The 24,182-nt window shown below is 44.3% G+C and overlaps 11 protein-coding genes across 11 annotated transcripts; 7 read left to right on the plus strand and 4 right to left on the minus strand.

The window, feature by feature from the left end:
- Nucleotides 1–590: 590 nt before the first annotated feature.
- Nucleotides 591–2,570, plus strand: KNAG0I00340 (Hsp70 family protein; the record flags this gene model as incomplete). Its single annotated transcript, XM_022609701.1, has 1 exon — nt 591–2,570. One exon carries the CDS (start codon nt 591–593, stop codon nt 2,568–2,570), a length of 1,980 nt encoding a protein of 659 aa, XP_022466070.1.
- A 263-nt stretch (nt 2,571–2,833) lies between these two features.
- Nucleotides 2,834–3,259, plus strand: VPS55 (Vps55p; the record flags this gene model as incomplete). Its single annotated transcript, XM_022609702.1, has 1 exon — nt 2,834–3,259. One exon carries the CDS (start codon nt 2,834–2,836, stop codon nt 3,257–3,259), a length of 426 nt encoding a protein of 141 aa, XP_022466071.1.
- Nucleotides 3,260–3,831: 572 nt separating this feature from the next.
- On the plus strand, nt 3,832–4,875 carry POL32 (DNA polymerase delta subunit POL32; the record flags this gene model as incomplete). Its single annotated transcript, XM_022609703.1, has 1 exon — nt 3,832–4,875. One exon carries the CDS (start codon nt 3,832–3,834, stop codon nt 4,873–4,875), a length of 1,044 nt encoding a protein of 347 aa, XP_022466072.1.
- A 379-nt stretch (nt 4,876–5,254) lies between these two features.
- On the plus strand, nt 5,255–5,740 carry KNAG0I00370 (V-type proton ATPase 16 kDa proteolipid subunit; the record flags this gene model as incomplete). The annotated part of the gene is made up of 1 exon (XM_022609704.1): nt 5,255–5,740. One exon carries the CDS (start codon nt 5,255–5,257, stop codon nt 5,738–5,740), a length of 486 nt encoding a protein of 161 aa, XP_022466073.1.
- Nucleotides 5,741–5,922: 182 nt separating this feature from the next.
- On the minus strand, nt 5,923–8,295 carry GEF1 (Gef1p; the record flags this gene model as incomplete). Its single annotated transcript, XM_022609705.1, has 1 exon — nt 5,923–8,295. The coding sequence occupies one exon, from the start codon at nt 8,293–8,295 to the stop codon at nt 5,923–5,925; it is 2,373 nt and encodes a 790-aa protein (XP_022466074.1).
- Nucleotides 8,296–8,772: 477 nt separating this feature from the next.
- Nucleotides 8,773–9,153, plus strand: SNU13 (RNA binding protein SNU13; the record flags this gene model as incomplete). Its single annotated transcript, XM_022609706.1, has 1 exon — nt 8,773–9,153. The coding sequence occupies one exon, from the start codon at nt 8,773–8,775 to the stop codon at nt 9,151–9,153; it is 381 nt and encodes a 126-aa protein (XP_022466075.1).
- Nucleotides 9,154–9,279: 126 nt separating this feature from the next.
- MLO127 (Mlo127p) lies at nt 9,280–12,669 on the minus strand (the record flags this gene model as incomplete). Its single annotated transcript, XM_022609707.1, has 1 exon — nt 9,280–12,669. One exon carries the CDS (start codon nt 12,667–12,669, stop codon nt 9,280–9,282), a length of 3,390 nt encoding a protein of 1,129 aa, XP_022466076.1.
- A 270-nt stretch (nt 12,670–12,939) lies between these two features.
- Nucleotides 12,940–15,537, plus strand: HUL4 (putative E3 ubiquitin-protein ligase HUL4; the record flags this gene model as incomplete). The annotated part of the gene is made up of 1 exon (XM_022609709.1): nt 12,940–15,537. The coding sequence occupies one exon, from the start codon at nt 12,940–12,942 to the stop codon at nt 15,535–15,537; it is 2,598 nt and encodes an 865-aa protein (XP_022466077.1).
- A 164-nt stretch (nt 15,538–15,701) lies between these two features.
- On the minus strand, nt 15,702–18,959 carry RAD26 (DNA-dependent ATPase RAD26; the record flags this gene model as incomplete). Its single annotated transcript, XM_022609710.1, has 1 exon — nt 15,702–18,959. The coding sequence occupies one exon, from the start codon at nt 18,957–18,959 to the stop codon at nt 15,702–15,704; it is 3,258 nt and encodes a 1,085-aa protein (XP_022466078.1).
- A 288-nt stretch (nt 18,960–19,247) lies between these two features.
- On the minus strand, nt 19,248–19,574 carry PET191 (Pet191p; the record flags this gene model as incomplete). The annotated part of the gene is made up of 1 exon (XM_022609711.1): nt 19,248–19,574. The coding sequence occupies one exon, from the start codon at nt 19,572–19,574 to the stop codon at nt 19,248–19,250; it is 327 nt and encodes a 108-aa protein (XP_022466079.1).
- Nucleotides 19,575–19,931: 357 nt separating this feature from the next.
- RAV1 (Rav1p) lies at nt 19,932–24,170 on the plus strand (the record flags this gene model as incomplete). The annotated part of the gene is made up of 1 exon (XM_022609712.1): nt 19,932–24,170. One exon carries the CDS (start codon nt 19,932–19,934, stop codon nt 24,168–24,170), a length of 4,239 nt encoding a protein of 1,412 aa, XP_022466080.1.
- Between the last annotated feature and the right edge of the window lie 12 nt (nt 24,171–24,182).

The following is a 24,182-nucleotide window of genomic DNA, read 5'->3' on the forward strand; positions in this document are numbered from 1 at the left end:
GTCCTTGCGCTCACACAAGAAGTTTTCATAAAATAATTATTCCATTCTAAGAGAATACCACGCTATCGTAATGGAAACTTTCAGACAACTATGAGAACCCACTTATGCTCTCGAAGTCATGGGTAAGCATGGTGTGAGTGGGTGTGGTGTAAGTGTTGATGTGTGTAAGCGTTGGCATTGAAGCATGAGAGTCACGTGATTCACAGCCAAAAGTTACCCAGCCACACCCACCCTCACGTGACTCCCAATGAGTCATGCTTTGGACTCTCCAAAGCCGCGAGCGGCCGCGTGTCACCCGCGCAGCAGCAACAGAGGAACCGCCCCGAATGCACCCCAGTCGTACTCGTAGTTGCACTCCCACCGCCCACCACCACAACTACTAGTTGTACTACTAGTAGCTACAAAAAACGTGTTACCCGCCCGCTTCCACCGTCTTCCAGAAGAAACCAACGGCAGAACCGGGAAATTTGCGGAAATTACTTAAACTCACAGTTACTTTAACACTGGACCACCGCACTCTCGAACACTCAAGACTGTTGTACCGATACACAACTACACAGCTCACACACGCTACACACACACGCTACACGATGCTGGCTGCTAGGAATGCTTTGAAGAGGAACGCAGTGGCGTTGTCACTGCGCAGCGTCGCTGCCCGGTGGCAGTCCACGAAAGTGAACGGTTCCGTCATCGGGATCGATTTGGGGACTACTAACTCTGCTGTCGCGTTGATGGAGGGGAAAGTGCCCAAGATCATTGAGAACGCTGAGGGGTCTCGTACTACGCCCTCTGTTGTTGCATTCACGAAGGAGGGGGAGAGACTTGTCGGGATCCCAGCGAAACGTCAAGCTGTGGTAAACCCGGAGAACACTCTGTTTGCCACAAAGAGACTCATTGGGAGAAGGTTTGAGGACGCAGAGGTGCAGAGGGATATCAAGCAAGTACCCTACAAGATCGTGAAGCACTCGAACGGTGACGCCTGGGTCGAGGCCATGGGGCAGACTTATTCGCCAGCTCAGATTGGTGGGTTTGTTTTGAACAAGATGAAGGAGACCGCGGAGGCGTACTTGGGGAAACCAGCTAAGAACGCTGTCGTTACTGTGCCAGCTTATTTCAATGACTCTCAGAGACAGGCCACGAAGGATGCAGGGCAGATCGTTGGGTTGAACGTCCTACGTGTCGTTAACGAACCTACCGCCGCTGCACTAGCATACGGGTTAGAGAAGGCTGACTCTAAAGTTGTTGCTGTGTTTGACTTGGGTGGTGGGACTTTCGATATCTCCATTTTGGATATCGACAACGGTGTCTTCGAGGTTAAATCCACCAACGGTGACACACATCTAGGTGGTGAAGATTTCGATATCGTCCTGCTAAGAGAGATCGTTTCCAGATTCAAGGCTGAATCCGGTATTGACTTAGAGAACGACCGTATGGCCATCCAGAGAATCAGAGAGGCCGCTGAGAAGGCCAAGATCGAATTGTCCTCCACAGTTTCCACAGAGGTCAACTTGCCCTTCATTACAGCAGACGCCTCCGGGCCTAAACATATCAACATGAAGTTCAGCAGAGCTCAATTCGAGACTCTAATGGAACCATTGATTAAGAGAACCATAGACCCAGTAAAGAAGGCGTTGAAGGACGCAAACTTGTCCACCTCGGACATCTCCGAGGTCCTACTAGTCGGTGGTATGTCCAGAATGCCAAAGGTTGTCGAAACCGTCAAGCAATTGTTCGGCAGAGACCCATCAAAGGCCGTCAACCCAGACGAGGCTGTCGCCATTGGTGCCGCAATCCAGGGTGCCGTGCTTTCCGGTGAAGTCACCGATGTGCTACTACTGGACGTCACACCATTGTCCCTAGGTATCGAGACCCTCGGTGGTGTTTTCACAAGACTGATCCCAAGAAACACTACGATTCCAACAAAGAAGTCGCAAATCTTCTCCACCGCTGCCGCAGGTCAAACCTCCGTCGAGATCAGAGTCTTCCAAGGTGAGAGAGAACTTGTCAGAGACAACAAGCTGATCGGGAACTTTAACTTGTCCGGGATCCCACCAGCTCCAAAGGGTGTCCCTCAAATCGAGGTCTCCTTCGACATCGACGCCGATGGTATCATCAACGTCTCCGCAAGGGACAAAGCCAGCAACAAGGACGCCTCCATCACTGTCGCAGGGTCCTCTGGTCTGTCGGAGACCGAGATCGAACAGATGGTCAACGACGCTGAAAAATTCAAGTCTCAGGACGAGGAACGTAGAAAGTCTATTGAGACTGCAAACAAGGCTGACCAGTTGGCCAACGACACGGAAAACTCTTTGAAGGAGTTTGAAGGTAAAATTGACAAAGCGGAAGCGCAGAAGGTCAAGGACCAGGTCGCCGCTTTGAAGGAACTCGTCGCTAGAGTCCAAGCGGGCGAGGAAGTCCCCGCAGAGGACTTGAAGACCAAGACTGACGACCTGCAGAACGCATCCATGAAACTGTTCGAGCAGATGTACAAGAACAACAACAACAACGGGGGCGACGCTGGTAACTCTGGCGCCGGCTCTGACGCCAACCCAGGTGAAACCAAGCAGTGATCGTTGTGCAAAACCCGGGAGCGACCACCCCCGTCCACAACCAAACACCCATAATGTATCTAGGTAGTATCTACACACATATAAATCTTGTATTTAGTTCAAATGTTGTTCGTTTGTAGACTTCTACAGTGTGAGTTCGTCGCTCTTTGAGTAGCGTTCTCTTTTTCAGTTTAAACAAGATTCAGCTTTTAAAACGGGTCCTGGACGCAACCAGTCGTATATCCCCTGAACAACTGTAGAAGAGGCAACACACCCCCACCAGCATGCAGTTCAAGGTCTCCCCACTGACCAAGATCATATCGCTCTCTGGGTTTCTAGCGCTCGGGTTCCTGCTCGTGATCCTGAGCTGCGCACTCTTCCACAACTACTACCCTCTGTACGACATAATGCTGTTCCTGCTGGCGCCGATCCCGAACTCGATAGCAGGTGCCCGCCACTCAGGGGAAGCGGACTTCATGTCCGAGGGCGCGGGGGGGTCCTCGACGCAGGACTTCCCACACTTCCTCACGGCAATGCTCGTCACGAGCGGGCTCTCGTTGCCCCTAGTGTTCTACCATTGCAAACTGATAGGCTCAGCGGCGTGCGCCATGAGCATGGCCGGTGGGTTGATCATATACTCCAGCATCGTCATCTTCTCCTGGTTCTTCCACGGGAACTGGGACGACGAGGATGATGCTTTGTTTGGATGAGCCGCGGTGTCTACTGCCCTGCTTCTGTTGTAACAGGGGGTCGGCTGGCTGTGCCTGTCTACAGAGGCAGATGAACACTCTTTTGCCAGCGAGAGAGAATCCAGCCTTTTCCACCCCCTCGGTCATCTAACTACGTACCCCCTTTATATACGTACAAAGAACTGTGTCTAGTATCTATGAGTGTCTATGATCCATCTACAAGATCTTCTCTGACTTACTATGGTGGTCGGAGATGCGGCTACATCAAAGTTACTACGAGATGAGGACTTGACCGCTTTGAAGTTCCCAGATTTAACGAATCCGGGCCGCATTGGACTTAAAGAAGTGATTCTTGGATCAAGACAAAGGGTAGCAAGTCTAACCATACGCATGACTGCAAAATACCGTCTTAATTGAGCACCCGTGACTGCCCCAATGGTCTCGCGCGTCGTATCTACGTGGACACCCGTTGGCACTGCGGGAGATTTAAATTATATCAGAAAGCGCGTATCTGCAAAGAGACCAGGCAATTCCATCGAACGCGTCACTTTGCGGACAAGTCGACCACGGCAAGCACTCTCATCACCGTACAAATGGACACTGCAGTTATAGACTTTATCAACGACAGGCTGCTGACGCAGGTAAAGCCTCTGGTGTTCACGGAGCTGATCGCGCGGTTCGCAGTGGGGCCCTCTGCGGCCAAGAAACTCATGTACAAGTACTACACAGAGGTGACGACGGTGAAGTACAACTGCATCATAGTGTGCTGCTACAGCGATAACACTATCAAGGTGATACGGGACCTGGCACTCGTCGAGGCGGACAACGGCGACGATGCGCAATTGACCGATTGTTTCATTTACGCGTTGAACCCGATGGACCAGTTCACGCCTGTGAATCTGGCGCTAGCACCGGAGGCTGTTTCGACAGCGATTGTGACTCCGTACACGCTCGTTCGTGGCGAACCGGCCCCTGCGAAACAGGATGATACACAAGGTAGTACGGTGCCAAGAGCGAAGACCGTGGAAGATCACAGGGATCCGGTCCCAGAGACTCGTGCACCTCAACGCTCGAGCACGGTCCCTGCCGCTGCAGAACCTGCCCTGCAGAAACCCAAGACGATGGGTTTGCGGTCGACGGAGCTGCTGGCCAAGATGAAACGGATGAGGGAGGATAAGGAGAGCGTGCGCCAAGAGGAGTTGAGCAAGCGGCGCAAGGAGGAACGAGAGTCTCGTGAGAAACGCGTGCAGAGCGACCCAACCAGAAAGGCCCAGATCCAGCAACTGAACAAACTGTTCACGGAAGACGACGACGACGATGACGTCGAAGAACAGCAGCAAGAGCCGCTGAAGAAAGAGAACACCCCCGTCACAATCAACGAGGCAGAACTGGAAGAATTGCTTGACACGACAGCTGACGATTCGCTGCTCGAGGTGAATGCTCCTAAAACTCAGCCTCAACCGCAGAAGCAGGAGACGTACGTCGATGAGGACGGCTATAAAGTCACGACGAGAGCACCGCAGGCCCCAGCAAAGGTCTCCCGTCCTGTCAAGCGGTCTGTTGCACCTCCAGCACGCGCACCGGTCAAGAGGCAGACGAAGCAAGGATCCATCGAGAGCTTCTTCAAGCGCAAGTGACCCGCGCGGCGCTACCATTGCACTTACGGTCACCCGGCTGCTCACTGAGGCATAAGACGCGGTTCCCAACGACGCAGCGAAGTGATCAGTTCGCAGTTGTTCACTGGCACCCTCTGCATCCTGTACTGTCCACTTGGTTCCCCCCCCATCAATCCCTAAAGAGATACAGATAGACACTGCGGGAAGTGGTTCAGTGTTTTTAGTGTTTTTTGGAATTATCAGAAGTTTGACGTCTTTCCTTTTGTGTCGTCTCTTTTTCTGTCGTCGTCGTCTTTGAAGTTAGAGGTGTACTGTGCTGCTACGTTCTCAAGGACCCACTACCTCTTTTAAACCACCCCCACCCAGTTACTAGTCTTTTGTAGGAACGAGCATATCAAGAATGTCTAGTGAGTTGTGTCCCGTGTATGCGCCATTTTTTGGTGCGATGGGCTGTGCAGCAGCCATTGTATTCACCTCGCTTGGTGCAGCGTACGGTACTGCGAAGTCTGGGGTCGGCATCTGTGTCACCTGTGTGCTGAGACCGGACCTGCTGTTCAAGAACATTGTCCCTGTGATTATGGCCGGTATTATTGCCATCTACGGGCTGGTCGTATCCGTGCTGGTGTGCTACTCTTTGGGTCAGAAACAAGCATTGTACACCGGGTTCATCCAGCTCGGCGCAGGGCTGTCCGTCGGGCTGAGCGGGCTTGCCGCTGGGTTCGCCATTGGGATCGTCGGAGATGCGGGTGTCAGAGGTACCTCCCAACAACCAAGACTCTTTGTTGGTATGATTCTTATCCTGATTTTCGCAGAAGTGCTGGGTCTGTACGGGCTGATCGTCGCTCTGTTGTTGAACTCGAGAGCCACCCAAGACGTTGTTTGTTAGAGAGAACGAGAGCATAGGAGGAGGCGAGACCACAGGTGGGTTTCCCACTCCAAGCTACGAGACTCTTACCTATTTACTAGGCTCCGCGATCGGCACTTTATATCCGTTGTCCTCTGTATGTAAACAAATACTATTATAATATATCAACAACGTGAGTCCTCACTGTTCCTCCTGCTGGCGAATCATGATCCACCAGATCCCATTCTACTAAATCTTCTTATTATTGGATGAATAAATGACCAGACTTGTTGGTCCAATGCATCGTTGAATTTGTAACGTGGTCCACACCTCTCCCTGCTCAAGTATCGTTCAAATTTGATGATGTCTTTGCTCGTTAGAATGCCTTGTAAAAAACCCTTGGCCTCCACCATGATGGCTTTGCAGCCCAGGTGTTGGAACATCCTGTATAGCATCGCACAGGAGATGTCCGGTTTTACGGTGACGGGTGACGAGTTGACGATATCGGCAAAACTCAACTCGGATGCTGTCTCCTCTGTGAACTCTTTGGAGAAATGCACCAAAGTCGTGTGCGAGTCGTTGCTGGTTGTGTCCTGTTGGATCAATTTCTTCATAATGTGACGTCTCAAAACGTACCCAATGCAAATTCTCTCATCACCAGATTTGCCCGTCTCGCCCCTCACAATGGGGAACCCGTTGACCACGGGTTGCGAGTGGTTGGATTCGTAGATTAAAGACTCTAATTCCGAGACCCGCATTGTTTCCCTCAGCACGATCAAATCGGAGGACATGATCTGCCCGGCACAGTAATCCTCCATGAAACCCTCATTCGGCGATTCGACCTCCTCTTGCTCTAAGATCGGGTACCCATTGACAATAATCATTTGGTCAGAGATACCATTCGTCCCAGAGAAGTTCATTATAATTCTCGTGATTGCAACCACAAGCATGGTCGGTATGATGTATATGAATGCACCAGTCAATTCCAGCATGATAACCACAACGGTCAATGTTAGATTGGTGATCCCGCAGAGTGTCCCCGCAGCACCTAAAAACGCGTACGCGCCTGGTGTTATCGTGTTCGTACCACTGATGAACCGTTCCACAAAGAGACTCACCGCACGACCAAAAGTGGCACCGACAGCCATCGAGGGAACAAAGATACCGGCTGGGACCCGGGCGCCGTAGGATACAATAACTAGCGCGGCCCTCACAAAAGTTGCGAAACAGAGGGACAGAAAGGTCTGCAGGAAGCTCAATACGTGGGTGTGCTCATCCAGGAAGCACAACCGGTGTGCAAATGGTGAACTGTGATCGTTCGAAGTACACTCATGGAACAGGATCCCCATACTCTCGGTCATATCCAGTTTCAAGAATTCGTTGAAATAGGACAGCAGTGCGGTGACGAGGGCTAATATCACCACCTCTTGAATAGGCCACGAGCTGAGGTATCTTTTCCTGAAGTTAACGTAGCTGATATTCAGTTTGCTGATATACTTCCCGTATAACCCTCCAAAGACCCCCAAAGCTATAAACACTGGGATCTCTGCGATTTTCCAGTTTTTATCGTAACTGACATTGAACAGAATGATCTTCCCGTTTCTGAACGGGTTGATACATTTTAAAGTTGTCACAGCGATCAAAGCCACGTAGTAAGACTTCCATAGGGCGTCCGTGTTAAAATCTGTAGCGGAGGATAACTCCTCAAGCCCGAACAGAACACCACCAATGGGGGCCCCGAACGCCACGGCAACACCAGCACCGCCCGCGGCGGTCAAGTACTCGAATTGTCTCTTGTACGTCAATTTATCCCGCAGTATCCACTTGCTCACTACGTATCCGCAGCAGGTCGCATAGTGCACCGAGGGGCCCTCCTTCCCCAAGCTCAGCCCTGACGAGATTGCCAGCGGCAAAGCGACACTTTTCACTAGCAACGTTATACCGCTTAAGAATTCAGATTTGTACTCGAACCCTGACACCCAGACTTTGATCTCTGAGATCCCAGACCCGGTCGCCATGGGGGCCACGTATTTCACTAGCAGTGTGCTGATCAGTGCGAATAGAACGGACAGCGTCGTGAAAATGAAAAAGGGCGCTACTGCACCTGACCATTCTATCCAGACGCCCTCATCCACGCACTGCCAGTCGTTTCTACGCTGGAAGGTCGGGGCAGAAACTTTGGCATCCGGGAACGGGTCGACCACAGCGCAGCAGAATGACTTGTTCAAAAGAAAATTTCTTTGGCAGTGGCCGCTCTTCCAATTGACCAGCGTTTCTGTGAATATCTGTACAAATGCTGCAAAGAACCCAATGGCGACCGCCATTGCTGTTAAAGTGATAAACTGCCTGCTCCTGTTCCACAAAACACTTCTGTAGAACTGGTACCGCGAATTCAGCACATGCCTCTCTAAATCATCGACATCGTAGAATCTTGCCTCCCTAGGATGCAAGACGGCAGACAGAACGGGGATCTGCTCCTCGGCAATTCTATCAATGGTCAAAAACTGGTCCAGGTTCTGTGTCTCTGCTATCTTTTCCCTATTGTACATTTTCGTGGGATCACTCTCCTCCACGGGGGCGTTCACCACTGAAGACATACCGTGTGTATCTCTGTCAATGCAATTGTAGTCTGTACCTGTCCGTTTGTTTTAAGCACCTTGTAGCCCCAACTCCGAAAGAAAAAGAAAAAAAAGGGTATAGACCTTTCCAGTTCCAAAACACCCAACAAAGCAAGCACCAATGCTCCACGGAAACAGCTCACAGCCTTGTACTGACCGCAACCTTCCCGGTCTCTCCCACCAACCTTCTTTACACCTGTTCCAAGAAACAAGAAAAAGGTCTTAACCTGGTCACGTGAGCCTTTGATTTTTTTTTTTTTGATTTTTTTTTCTTTTTTTTGCGATGAGCTGAAATTTTTCAGTGAAAATTTTTCAATTCTCTTTATTTAAGCAAGAAAACTGGTACTTGTCACTTTACATTGGTCATCTTCCGTTCACCGAAATCACCATTCGAGCGAGCTATACTTATCCCGTGCAAGGAACTTGAATACTCTTTTTAAATAGATCAAAACCGCAATGTCTACTCCAAACCCAAAGGCCTTCCCTCTAGCTGACGCTGCTTTGACGCAGCAGATCTTGGACGTTGTCCAAGAAGCTGCCAAGTTGAGACAGTTGAAGAAAGGTGCCAACGAGACCACCAAGACTTTGAACCGTGGTATCTCCGAGTTCATCATCATGGCTGCCGACTGTGAGCCCATCGAGATCTTGATGCATTTGCCATTGCTATGTGAGGACAAGAACGTCGCTTACGTCTTCGTCCCCTCCAGAGCCGCGCTCGGGAGAGCTTGTGGTGTCTCCAGACCAGTCATCGCCGCCTCCATCACCACCAACGATGCCTCCGCTATCAAGAACCAAATCTACGCCGTCAAGGATAAGATTGAGACTTTGTTGATCTAGGAAGGTTGACAAAGTTTGCAATTTGATAGTGTAGAAGGATTACACAACGTGCAAATCAGGTTCGTGTGTACTTGTATGAGGTTGCATGGTACTATTAGATTCTTAACATAAAAATATATGTATGTACTATTTTAATTCTACTGATTGATAGTGGCCATTCTTTTTCGGGACGACGTGTTCCAGGTACTCTGTTATGTCGCAGGAGTCCAGGACTCTTGTATCTATCAATTGCAATTCATTCTCCTCATCGTCTTCATCATTTGAATCCTCGGAGATGTAGCGTAATTGACATGCGTTTTTGTGTTTATTTTCAGCGCTTAGAGTAATACCTGTAGTTTTGATGAATCCGAGTACGTAAACACCACCACATAAAGTAGTGACGCAGAATAATGCAACGAAATCATCGTGGGCAACTAAGGAGCGTTTCTGCCCAAAGGGATTCCTCCTGTTGTCGTCAGCTTTACTCAAACTGGTGATTTGTCCCGGTAGACAAAACTCTGTGCTACAATATTCTTGGTCCTCAGAGACAAAGTATAGCCGTAGTTTTTCTGACCCAAGTGAAACAATACACCAGTGGTAACTTCCCATGTTCACCGTTTCGAAAAAGGAACAATGCCCTTCGTTGTAAATATCGGCAAGAATAGTATACTGTTCCGACTTGGCTACACGTGAGATTTGAAATTCTAATGTGTTCGCACCACCAACGTTCCCTGATATCTTGACTTGGCTTATCCCTTCACAGATATTCAATAGAAGAAAGGAATCGTTTATCAACGAATTTTTTGCCCTCTTCGTCACAGACTTGTTTTCTGGGATTGCTCCCGGTAAATTAATGACATTTTTTATTAACCCACTTTCAGCAAGTGCGTTAGAAGAGCCCACAAGTGCGAATAAATTTTCCTTGAACGAATAATCAACTTTTAAAACTTGTATGCTTTCACCCGCTATAATAACGTACTCATGCAAATAATTCTGAATTGATGCTATCCCAAAACCGGTACTAAAACTTGTATGATACGTGATTTTCGCCCTTTCGTCATCTAGAGAAAATAACAACAAGTTGCTCGCATTCCTATCCTCGTCAGCTGCATCAAAGGTCAAGGAAATAAGAAAACACTGACTTAGTAATAGTTGCTCGGCGAATGACCGTTTGTTGTCTGTTACCCCATTGTAACAATCTGGTTTATCATATGACATTGCCGCAATATCGGAAATTGCTGCCTGGGAATACTTTTCATCGATATCGAACTTGTCAATAATTTTAGTGGTCGGTAGATCGTACAAGTAGATACCAGATTTTACCCGCAGGGGATCTTGCGATACCACTTCATACCCACTGCAAATAGCATACCTAGACGTTGCTGTTAACCTAATAAATTTTGTTATAACGGGTTTCACTGTCACATCTATCCACTTTCTCTGTAACTGAGAATCTTTCATCTCGATACGGTAGGCTTTATTAGTGTTGCTGTCAATGACAGCTAGATCATTAGAGCCCAAGACATGCTGGATGTGTCCGGCTGTAATTTTAGTAGTGAGGGGTACAAACTGGTATTGGGAATTAACATTGGAGTATGAAATCAATATGATCGCGTTTTGATTGTACATCAAAAACTTCCCAGGGCAATCAAATAGCCGAATTAGTTGGAATCCTTGGTTATGGAGATTGAATTCCTCCAAACTCTTACCAGCTGTATCAGTAATATAGAGATCACCTTGGATGTCACTTATTATGATATGATAATTTCCTCCATCTAGTCCATTAACGCATAAAGATTTTGCTGAAACAAACACATTTTGGAGGTGAAATGTTGTCGTTGATTCGCCGTAGTTCTCTAATACGTGAAATGTATTCCCAGTGGCCACTACTGAAATATTTTTACCATTCCTCAACGTAACAGACTCTATCACGTAATGTTGGAACCGGTTGAAATTCTCAATTGAATATACCGCTTGCGTATTGCTCCAGTGTATCGAACCGTCATTTGCAGTTATATATGCCATTTCGTTTTGGGAGCCGTCCCAGATATTGCAAAACCCACAAAGATTCTGAGTATTCATTGAGGTTCCCTGTGCTGTAACAAACTCGTTATCTTTGCAGTGTATCGTATTGATACTATCATCATTTGTTGTTTTTATGCGACCTTCCGTGGGCGTAAACTTTTTGTCGGAGAATTGGGTATTTGAATCACTGGAATCTAATACGAGTAGCTCATGGATGGTAAATTTGTCCTCCAAATAGTAATCGCAGGTAGAAATATTCGATTTATTTCTAAAATCTGTACTACAGAAAACATGTTGTTTAAGCACATTGCCAAAGTATTTGGAGTATATGGAATGCATCTGACCAATATCAATCACCCGTGAAGTAGCTTGAGCGTAAGGAAACCCGTAAATCACTTTGTTTGCTGGAAGCAAGACCATATAGAAGATTCTACCATCCACATTGGAAATGGAACATCTTTGAATACATTTTTCGGGTCTATCACCCAGGTCCTGGATGGAGAGGTATTCTCCGTTTGCGCTTAGCGTTAATTCCCAATGTATAATAAACTGTGTTTCTTCCTCTTTCACCTTTTTCAACTTTAGTTTTATGTACTTTCCCTTTCCAGTTATAATATCGAACCTAGCCATTTTGTCAGTTATTGTTGCTAGCACTGCAACATCGTAAAATGTATCATCCTGTAAAACTTCATCCTCGACAAACAGATTTACCCGTTCATACAACTTATTTATAGTAACACCATCAATCCGATTCTGTGGCCCATTAGGTAAACTTAAAAACAAAATACCTTTACACGTCAAGATAAGAAACCCAACACTTGGTATGGTAGTTATGGATGCGATCCTTTTATGAGAGGTGGGAACTATGTTCAAGTCCACGTTGGGTATTAGGATTGACCATTTGTTTCCCGAAGTTGAATCGTTCGGATCTAGAAGATATACGGTTCGGAAAATGAGGCAGGACTCGGCCGAATCCTGTAATAAAACAGATATGGTATCAAACTCCTCGTTTGTGTACTCATTTATATGTGGACCATAACTCATGTCACGGATAGTTGCTGAAAACTGAAAGATCTGGAGCATTTGACCGTCATGAAGAAACTTGGGAACAGAGTTTTCAATCTTTAACGGCACACAATGGACAGTGCTGTGCTCCAGATTCAAATACAGTTTATTGTTATACTGATCAAATGCGAAGAACGTTTCTTTGTCACATGGTTGTACAATTTCGGTTCTTAAACGGTCTAGCATGTTGAGATCTTGGTCAAAGATATGCAATTCCCCATTGCTCTTTACAAGGAACAAAAACTCGTTGTTCAGTATCTCATTGAAATAAACAAAACTAGCAGTGGTGTACCCCACTGTGCTTATACTTTTTACCTGGGTGCCATCAGCACCCCAGACTTTAATGCACTCCGCTTCAATTGTAAATTTCTTGTTTCCGAAGCGGCTCGCAAAGAAGTCAATGACATTTCGTGGCTGACAGACTTCATATAACACCAATTGTTTCATAGTTACCGAACTTCTTAAAGTTAAATCATTTGGGACGGGAATGGCAATCTCGGAGATTCAATCCGGGGCTGTGTAGATCTCTTCGTTCTTTCGCATCGAGGGAAAATATCGAAAAATGCAATTAATTAAGGATAAATTTTATATCTTCATTTCTCCGAAGACCAAACTCCTAAAAGCGTTTGGTGATAGTAAGGCAAAGCAATCTGTTTTCTTCTGGGTGTTCCATTCCTTCAATTACGTCAATCTAAGGGGAGGAGCGATTATTCAATAATGGGGTTTCTGTTTTCTAGGAAGAACAGTCGGAAAAAGACTGCGTCTTCAGAAGCGGTCACAAAGACAAAGGTACCGGAAAGAGCTGTCTCGGACCCACTAGCAAATAAGCCAAAAGATGCAGTTAAGCAGAAGTCAGATATTCTTGATCTTTCTGGGAGCTCCTTTATATCAAAGTGTTTGTGCTGCGGGACAAATGGACAAATCCCCACAGGCTTAAAGAAGTTCAAATGTTCTGTATGCTATACGACGAATTCATTAGTCTCCGGACCCAAAGGCACTTCGGCAAATGTGTCAACGAAAAATAAAAACGTTGTCTGCTCTCTACAATATCTACAACACATTATTCAGAGCTGCTTGAAACAGGAAAGTAAATCTAATAACGTTGATCCGATGGGTAGAACGATATCATCGTTTGAACCGGTCAGTCAGTACCTAACAGAATGTTTCCACGATGCAGATATACTTGAACGATCGTTTTACGACCTCCATATATTGGAATCTATAAACCTGAAAGAATTGCATGCATTCTATGATGTCATAATGAAATTACCCTCGCGCAAACCCTTCTACCAAATGATATGTGCATGTAACGACTTGTTGAAGAAACCAAAGAACAGAATTGAAAGCTTTCGTTGGATATTCATCATATGGGAAAATCCGGCATGTCGGTCCTGTTTGACGTTAAGAGATGATGAAAAAGGGTTTGAATCTCCCCAAATCAAGGCAGTTGCATATGAACTGACTAAGAGGTGTATAGGATATCTGTCCCACATGGACGGCAATCGGGACTTTAGATCCCATACATTGTATCTGAAGAATCTTCCAACGGGCACTTTTTTCAACCATATTGAAACTTTGAATCTGTATCTAACGTACCAGTTGTCAAAGATACTCTATAGCAGAAAAGCTCGTACACATCCGACAAAGCCCAGTAACTCGAAAAAGAAAAATAGAATGTCATTAATAATGCCAGTTGTTGAGTATCAGGAACATTTACCGGATTCGCCAGGTGTTTCTCCAACAAGTGAAAGATCGGATGATTCCAAATATTTTGAAAACGCCAATAATCCAAAGAATAAGGATGTACCTAGAATCAAGCCCTATCAATATCAAGGAAACTGGCATATTCGAACTGCGTGTGCGTTGATGAGTATATACCACGCTGCGAATACAGTTAGGGGCGCAAAAGAATACTGCTGCTATCCGTATAATCAATTGTCTATTGACAAGTTTTACAACACAGTTCTTGATTTCATTGACTATAAACAGGACTTTGATAATTGGAAAGGTTTGAAAGTTAAAAAGTATCTGAACGAAATTGTTCCAAACTTAAATGTCCATGTCAAAAAGTTCTCGTTTTGTAGAAATTCGTTTTTGCTGTCTTTGGGCGTAAAAATATCCATTATGGAATTTGAGACTAGAAAGATTATGGAATATCAAGCCGAAATGGCGTTTCTAGACTCTCTGGATAAGGGCAAGGTAATAGCCGTATACTTCAAAATCAAAGTTAGGCGAAATGAAATAATGAACGATTCTTTGAGGGCTCTAAGGCAGCATCAAGGAGATTTTTTGAAATCCTTGAGAGTTGAGTTTGTAAATGAGCCTGGTATTGATGCTGGTGGACTGAGAAAGGAGTGGTTTATGCTACTTACGCGGGAAATGCTTTCCAAGCAAAATGGTTTATTTCGATACGTCGAGGAAAGTCGGTATTGCTGGTTTGAGTTCCAGCCTGACAAACTCAGTAAGCAGTCACTAGCAAGTCAAAGCTTTTATTTCCTGTTTGGTGTTGTGGTTGGTCTTGCCATATATAATGGTGTTATTTTAGACCTGAAATTTCCTCGAGCATTATACCGGAAAATGTGCAGCGAAAAACTGACCTTTGCAGATTACTTCGAATTGTTTCCTCAAACAGGGAAAAACCTAAAATTAATGCTGAATTACTCTGCAGAAGATTTCACGGATGTTTTTGGCTTGACTTTTGAGACAACTTATAAAACGAGAAATAGAAAGACGAAAAAGCTAACGACAATAACCGAAGAGCTATGCGAAAATGGATCTTCTCTGGACGTTACGTTGAAAAACAAAAGTCGCTATGTTGATCTGTGGATTGATTACTATATGAACAGTTCAGTCGACAAACAATTTGATTATTTTTTGGAAGGGTTTCATCAGGTATTTGGTGGTTGTAATTCCATAGGCTTGTTCAACTCTGAAGAGTTGGAAAGACTTCTTTGTGGTGACATCCAAGAAAACAAATACGACTTTGACATGCTGCGCTCGGTTACCAAATACGTCAATGGCTATGCAGACGACTCACCTGTTGTGCAATGGTTTTGGGATATTTTATTCCAATGGGATCCAAAAATGCAAAGTAAATTTCTGCAATTCGTCACAGGTTCTGACCGGATACCTGCAACTGGCATAACGACTCTTCCTTTCAAAATCAGCAGGCTGAAGGGACCGACCGACTCTATGCTTCCGATCGCGCATACCTGTTTTAATGAGGTATCGCTTGGTAACTTTACAAATAGGGATGTATTAGGACAGAAATTATTCCTAGCAGTAACCGAGTCTCAAGGTTTTGAGTTCCGTTAATTGAAAGCATTGCATCCAAATTTAACGAAAGCTGGAAAACTATTGAAAAGTGTCGATGTTTAAAAGTTTTGATCGTTAAATGAGCTTATTAAGAAGGGAGATATAATTACGAATACATATTCATTTTTTTATGATAATAATAACAAATATTAATGATGCAATGTTCAATTTCTGAATTCCTCATCAAGGTACCAACCTTTCCTTTCCTTATCAAAACTGGAGATAGTCTTTAACAAGGCTCGTACTTTAACGACGCTATCTTTCTCTCGTAAATCAATACCAAGCTGCTCTATAATATTCTTCGAAGATGCAAAATAAGCAGGACAGCTGTTTAGATAATTCTCGATCTTTTCTAGTATTTTTTCATTGCTGTCAATGACAGAAGAAGATTTTGTGTCCGTGTTATCAATGTTCGCCCCTTCTTTTTTCGCAGCTCTAATGTTATTCAAAATTTCTTTTGACCCCAAAGATTTTTTGGTTACTTTTCCTCTCTTTTTAATTTTGCCAGCTTGCCCAAATTTTCCTGTCCATGTTGGTGTCCCGATGTCAAATTTCTTGGTGGAATTTCTGGACTTTCTGAGAGCAGCCACAGCTTCCTCAGCAAGTCGTTGAGCTTCCTTAGTAACTAGTTTCGAAGAGCTCATATGGGAGTGGACCACTTGATCATGGGTTGAAATCCCCTCTATGTTGTTGGATCCACCAAGTAAACCGTCAATTAGTCTCTCGTCTTCATTTTTGGCCTTTTCCTTCTGTTCCTTTCCGTTGTAAAAACTTTCCAATTTGGAAACACCAGCAATTTCAACCACTTTATCAAGGTCGTCACTTTGTGCCGAGGCAGAATTCTTCAACTTCATCGTAAGCTTTTCCACTTCCTGGGACATCTCCTCAGAGGCCAATCCATCATCCCCACCCAGGGTGAACAAATCTTGCAATTCGTTCATTTTGAAGAATCTTTTTTGTCTGGGATCGTTCAAGATCTTATTTGTTAAAAACTGTTTGAAGATTTGCCTATGGTAGATTTTCTCCTCAATGGTCCCAGAAACCATTAATCTGTAGATTGATACCTCTCTTTTCTGACCAATTCTCCAAGCCCTTTCCCTAGCCTGTAAGTCGGTGGACGGATTCCAATCGGGATCAAATATTATTATCCGGTTAGCGCCTGTGAGGTTGATACCAAGACCCCCAACTCTTGTTGTCAACAAAAATAAATCAAATGGCCCCTTGTTAAATTGATCCACTAAGTTTTGCCTTTTTGATATATTGGTTGTACCATCCATCCTCAGATACCTGATGTCTGAGAATTCGGGGTCGTTAACCGATACAAACCGTTCCAAAATGTCCAGCATCTGTCTTGATTGTGTAAAGAGTAACGTTTTATGTCCTTGTTTTTTCCAAAGTAAAATCAATTGTTTCACCACTTGCATTTTCCCGGACCGTTTCGGGTTCCCGTAGTCTCGCGTATTCTGCTTCTCATTTTTCTCAAGCAGATCCGGATGGTTACATATTTTTCTCAAAATGTCAATACCATACAAGACATGTCTTTTCCCACCTCTTATTTGGTCTAATTCGGAAGAGTTTAGGAACTCCATATATTTATTTTTCTGGTATTGTGTCAGTTTGCAGAACAGTACCATTTCCTTTTTCTCCGGTAGATCCTTCGCGACGTCAGACTTAACACGTCTCAGCAAGTATGGAGATATCAAGTCTCTCAACGCCACTGCGCATTTATAACCCGTTTGGACCTGAACATTACTAGCATTGGCATATCCGCCCATATTTATCGGTAGGACAAATTGCTGCTGAAAGACTGGTAAGGTTCCCAGCTTCCCCGGGAAAATGAAGTCAAACAGTGACCATAACTCGTTCAAATTGTTTTGTATTGGGGTACCAGATAGGATGATTCTATTGGGTGTTTTGAGTTTCTTACAGGTCAACGATATATCTGAATCCGGGTTTCTTATTTTATGACCCTCATCCAGCACAGCATATGCCCATTTCACTTTCAAGAGCTTATCGGAATGAATTCTCAAGCCCACGTAGGTTGTGATCACTACGTGACCATCGTTAACAATTTTCTCAATAAGGGAGTCTATGGCAGTTCCTGACTCGATAGACGTTTTCAGTTTTGATGGGTTTTGTAAGTCAGAATAGCTTATGTCATCTGGGTTGGAGTTCATAATGATCTCTTCCAATTGCTCTTCGTTTAATGTCCTTCTATTCTGAGTCATGCCTGACCCCATAGAGTGTAATATGACAGCTCTGAAGGGTGGCCACCAAATATGGAATTCATTACACCATTGCTTCATGACAGTGGCGGGGCAGACGATGAGGATAGGGCCATTGAGCAGACCAGAATGGTGCAGTGAAGCTAAAAATGCAATAACTTGTATGGTTTTCCCTAGACCCATTTCGTCTCCTACAATACCGCCACAATTTTGTTGATATAGTTCGTATAGCCATTGAACGCACGTCTTTTGGTAATTAAATAAGAGTGAATGAATCTCACCTGGAACTTTGAATGTATCGTTTAATCGTGCTGTCGGTATATCTGGATGAGGTTTCCTCCACTCGGGTAAATCTGGCCACTTATCATATTTTCTATCTACAGACCTCTTCTTTATCCACTTTCGTAATCTCTTTTGATAGTAAATTTCATCCCCATCGTCCTTCGCTTCGCCCGTGTTTGCGAGTATCAGATCTAATTCAGCGGATGAATTCCCACTATCTATGTAGTCTTTTTCGTTGCCAGTGTCATCTTCCGATATAGTGGCGGTTCCGTCGTCTACATACTCCTGGTCGCTTGGTTGCCCCTTCGATGAAGATTCCTCAGATGCGATGTTCTCGACCAACTGTTCATTAGCCATTGCAAAAGCCTGATCATTACCACTCAACTCTTGTTTTATTAAAGTGGGTGTTGTTTCACCGTATTTATCGTCATCTACACCATCGATAGTGAATCCTGCCGCAGAGCCGAATGCTGTGACTTTCCCTATCCGAACCAGGTATTCTGTTTCTGACTCGCCCGGTTTCCTCCCATCTCCAGTAAATGATATTGTATTGTTATCTTCAACAACCGTGTTTTCATCCAATGCCTCAAGTCTTCTCTGAACATCTCTCATGTCTATTTTTGCGTCCCTCATGTCCCCGTTCTCAAGCTCAGAGATCTGTTCTTTCAGGCGAGCTTTGACAGATATTCTTGTAGCATTATGCAGTTTCCTCTCCAAATACTGTTTTCTTTGCTGAAGTTTCTCAAGGAGATTATTTGACCTTTCTAGTCGTTGCAGCTCTTGCTCCCGTAATTTCTTATTAGTCAGGTCATCGACGTTTTTCCCTATCCTTTGCTCCAAGGATTGCTGCGAAAGAACGTTGACTAGCCCTAATTCATCCAGAACGTTCTGGTCGCTTTCACCATCCCTGCTCATAATGTTTGCTGTGGACTTTGCTCTTCGTCCTCCACCTAGGGCATCACCTGTGTATGGCACTTTCTCTTCAAGGTTTTGCAGTTTTATATTATTAAAAATATACTAGTATATGACGGTATGATACATTGTTGAACAGGGCAGTTTGGGGAAGGTCCCGTTGCTCTAACTATATACAGGGATACATACAGGCTGGCTATTTTGTATCCATACGCCATACTTTGGCGATGAGAGATAAGCTCATAAACCCTCCATTTGAAATTTTGATCTGTAATATAAACGTATATAAACTCACTCCTTCTTCTCACTATCGAGCACTTGTAGTTTCCTCATCTCCTCTCTTGCATCAAACTTCCCACTGCACAGATTGTCGTATTGTTGGTCATATTTCCCAGTGGACAGTGGAGCATTTCCTCTCATTCGTTTGGACATGTCAAATATGCCACTCTTGCAATCCAAAAAGGCCTTCATTTGTGCCAGGCATAGCTCGGGTAGGTCTTTATTAAGTTCAGGGTTATCAATGCATTCCTGTGGCTTGTGCCTCTGTATCATCACACAAGGCGACCGTTGCAAGCAAATTGCCACGGCCTTCTTTTGATCTTTGCAGCTAGCAACCATAACAATATTAGCAATTTCTGTCCTGCTTAGGCACGGCACGCCTTGTCAATACAGAGAATCAGTCCTGGGGCTCTTGTAACTATCAGTTTTACTGCGCTACCTCTTGTCTAAGGGGAAACCCTCTGGAAGTCCGTCGTTTTTGCACTAAAAACAGGCGTTGAAATATATTGCACTTTAAACGTGCATAACATGAACAGCCCTAGGGAAGGTTCCGGCTTGGGAGAACGTTGTAAGGAGCATTGTTTTACGTGCAGGCTTTGGTGTTTGGGCTCGAAACAACCATTGCTTTTATTTTAGGAGGACCAAATTTTTTGTCCGTCTATACAAGGTGTTCTTTTCATTCCTTTTGGTTGTTCAATGTCCTTGAACTTCTTACCGGGGAGACCTAATGATACGCAGCAGGCCACATGTCAAAGCTACTGGCAGAAACATACAATATTTGCGTACTGTTCCGGTAATAACCTGATTCTGCTATCAAACGAGTTTACCAGGTTACAGACGATATATCTAGAGACAGATTGCACGGCCGTCGACATAAATCCAAGAAATGGGTTCATTGCCATCGCAGTTGCCGACCGGGTGTACATATACAAGCCGATCCACCAGATCATGAAGAATCCCAAATGGGCACGGTGTTGCTCCCTGTTTCATGATCCATCGCAGATTAACTGCTTGAGGTGGGGGAGGGATAATGAACTCGCAGTTGGGTCAGACTACTTATCCTTTTGGAAGATCAAAGATGAATTCGGCGAGTACGTCCCGATTTTGCTGTGGAATAAACGGCAAGCTAAACCTGTCTTCTACGTAACGGTCTCTCAAAACTCACAACTGGTGGCTAGTTTCGGCAAATACGATCACACGGTGAAACTCTGGGAAAGAATATCGATTAGCGGTGAGCAAGTGATATTCAAATTGACTCTATTGTCGCATTCAAAGCCTGTTACATCGGTAAGATGGAAAAGAAGAGAGATTGGTAAGCAGGAGAAGAGTACAGTACTCCTCTCGGAAACTCTGTACACCCTCAGTGAAGATAAACTACTAAGGATATGGCTCGTATACGAAACAGAACACACACAAACCACTATTCAAAAATGGGGGGACATTCAACTTACCTCAAGACAAAAGTACTGCATTATATTGGATAATTGGATTGTCTCAAATGCGCTCGCAGCAGTCAGAGATCAGCAGCAACATGAGAGACTGGCGAATTTATTGGAAAGTGACCCTGATATCGTTATGCTAGGAGATGATAAAGGCGTTTTTGAAATTATCGCCTTAGATAGTTTGTCTGCTTGTCCACCACGACCTATGGTTAAGAAACAACTTACAACAAGAGATTTGAGCCATCCCATTTTTGTCAGTAATCCAAAGTTCATATATTTTTCTGAGCTGCAACCATATGAGGACGATTCGATGTCAGTTTCTCTTGCCATCCATGATATGTTGGGTGTCATCAGACATTCATTGATTAATGTTCCGAACTTCCTGGACCAAACACTAAGTGGCGACTCCTCAGCCGATAGTAGTATAATCTTTCACTTGGAACATACATTTACCGGTCACAACAAATCCATCCAAAAGTTAGAGAGGTCCAGCGATGGGGAAGCGTTACTGACGATATCGAGGTTTTCAGAGAATTGTGTGTGGATTCCACAGGAATTAGATACTGCTTCTGGTGCACTACTAATACTGAAGAATATAATAAAAACTGAGGTACCAATCAAACTGTCTGTTATTCATGAAAAGGGCAATCTTGTTATCTGTCTTCTGGAAAATCACAAACTACAAGCCTGGGAATGTCCACCAAACCCAATGTCAAATGGGAAGAGGTCAATTTTGAGGGGTGAGTTAGATGTAAGTGTGGGTGATGATACAAATGTTTATCCGTTGTTGATGTTGAATACCCCAGAAGAAAAACACAGTCATGAGCGGCATTTCGCTGCTATTGTGCACTCGGATGGCAGTATTCGTGCTTTTGAGGTGTCATTGGCGAGGGGTATATTTGAAATAGGGTCAGATGATTTGAAGTTAATTCACAGTGTTCAAGGTGATGAAATCCATAAACTTTCTGTTATCGACCCGGTTCATACGTCATACGTGAGCAATAGACCACTGATTTCTGTTATCACCAAAAAAGGGTTTGTCACGACATTCCGGGCAACAGTGGATTATGACGAGAAACGGGTTCATTGGAATATACTATCGGAACTAAACAGTGGCATCGAAAATGCAAGTTATGTCAAAGGGTCCTCAACAAAGAAGATGTGTATTGTGAGTTCAGGAAGCAAAACAGTGACTCTTTGGGATCTCAACAGAAGTGTATTGGAGTATGAAGAAACTTTTGAGGACAATATTGAAGATATTGACTGGACAAGCACTGAATTAGGCCAAAGTATTGTTTCTGTCGGCTTCACGGGCTACGCCTTGCTATACACTCAACTTCGATATGACTACACAAATACTACTCCAAGCTACTTACCTATAGAGAAAATTGACATTACGTCTCATACAGCGCATAACATTGGTGATTCCATTTGGATGAAGAACGGTATATTTGTTGTTGCATCAGGCAACCAATTATATGTTAAAGATAAGTCGCTAAACTTGAAAGATCCTTTTACTGCCAGATCAATTGGTTCGAGAATGATTCTATCAAACGACATTCTCCATTTGAATAGTGTTTTGAATGGTCCCCTGCCTGTGTACCATCCTCAATTTCTGGTCCAAGCTATATACGCAAAGAAATTGGAATTGGTCAAAGAACTTCTTTTGCGGTTGTTTCTCGAATTACGAAAGATAGACCTCGAGTCGAAAGATGTCATTAAAGAACTACCTTCTGATTTAAATATCGATTTATCAAAGTTTTCCATCTATCGTGACAAGAATTATCCGATACAAAAGTTTCCAGATCCATATCCAATATTTGATAACCTTGTTGCCAAAACTCTAGTAGAACAATTGACCAAAATCACATTACCTTATGTGACACGGCACCAACAGATCACTCTGATAACTATTGTGGAGGCTATGGAGGAAATTATGAAAAATGAGAAAATAGTGGATCATAACGGTATCCGATTCCTTCTAGGAGTTAAGTTATTTCTTTCTCATAAGAATGTACAAGAAAATCTTCAGCCAAGAGATGTTTCTTGGGCGTTGCACTCGGATAACAAAGACCTTCTATTGTCCATTTTTGACTCTAATATAACTACATGGGACAAAGCACGGGAGTATAAAATTGCATACTGGGTAAAAGAGGAGCAATTGCTAAGAAAGTTCGAGGAGATTGCCAAGTTTGAATTTTCCCGTAATGACACGAAGGACCCAGCCAGATGTTCGGTTTTTTATATGGCACTCAAGAAAAAGCAAGTTCTACTGAGCCTCTGGAAGATAAGCATAGGGCACCCAGAACAACAGAAGATGGTCAAATTTTTGAGTAACGATTTTAGCCAGCCGAGATGGAGAACAGCAGCTCTAAAAAATGCATTTGCATTAATGAGTAAGCATCGCTATATTGATGCGGCCTGTTTTTTCCTGCTCGCTGGTTCATTGAAAGATTGTGTCAATGTACTCTGTAAGCAAGTGAAGGACATGGATTTGGCCATTGCCACATGCAGGGTATACGAAGGGGACAATGGTCCCGTCTTAGGGGACTTGCTAACAAAGCAACTTCTTCCGACTGCAATTTTGAAAGGAGATAAGTGGACCACCAGTTTTGTCTACTGGAAGTTAAAGAAACAAAATGTTGCGATTAAGGCTTTAGTTACAGCGCCAATTGATCTGGAAAATAATACTGATATTGTTTCAAGGGAAAACTTGATTAATAAATCTTTCCTTACTGAGGACCCCGCTTTGTTGTATTTGTACAGACATCTGAGAACAAGGAATGTAAATTATCTTACAGGTTCGCTAGAGATTGGTGCACAGATTGAATACCGTCTAATATTAAGGGATGTAGACATCTTAAGAAGGATGGGATGCGATTATCTGGCAGTGGCCTTGGTTCGGAACTGGAAGTTTATTGTTGATCAAGAACGCCACAAAGAGTTACCAAAAAGTCCAAAGAACCCTGAAATATCTGGGATTCCTAACATGATGGCAGAACCAACTTCAAGTGCACGGGTTCGTCCAAGTTTGTTTGATATGTTTGACAGCAATAAGGGGAGTGGTAGTGACAGTACCATCGATGTTGCAAATCTAACGAAATCAGTCCAATCAAATCCTCCAAATCTGCTGGCAACCTTTACAAGCTCCCCCAAACCTGAGACACCAGAAATTTTATTTGACAGTTTTAACTCAACCCCTAAGGAAAGTAAGGGAAGCACATCAAATACAGCCAGTCACACCAGCAGCAGCCGAAACCTATTGGACGACTTTTTATACTCAGCTCCTAGTACCTCCCACAGCTCAATCAAAAAGGTTATCAAGGAAGAAACTTCTAAAATAGTAAACAACAGTCATGAAAGTTCCTCTCCTGAGGAAACAAAGGAGAACAATCAAAAGTTGGAAGACAGAGGTGAGGCTCAGACAGAAGAACCTAAACCTGCCCCAAAGGCAGTATCGAAGCCAAGAAATCTTCTTGACGATTTCATGTGATATGTAATGTTG

The sequence above is a fragment of the Huiozyma naganishii genome, chromosome 9, assembly GCF_000348985.1.
Source record: "Huiozyma naganishii CBS 8797 chromosome 9, complete genome".
In the NCBI taxonomy this organism is placed as follows: domain Eukaryota; kingdom Fungi; phylum Ascomycota; class Saccharomycetes; order Saccharomycetales; family Saccharomycetaceae; genus Huiozyma; species Huiozyma naganishii.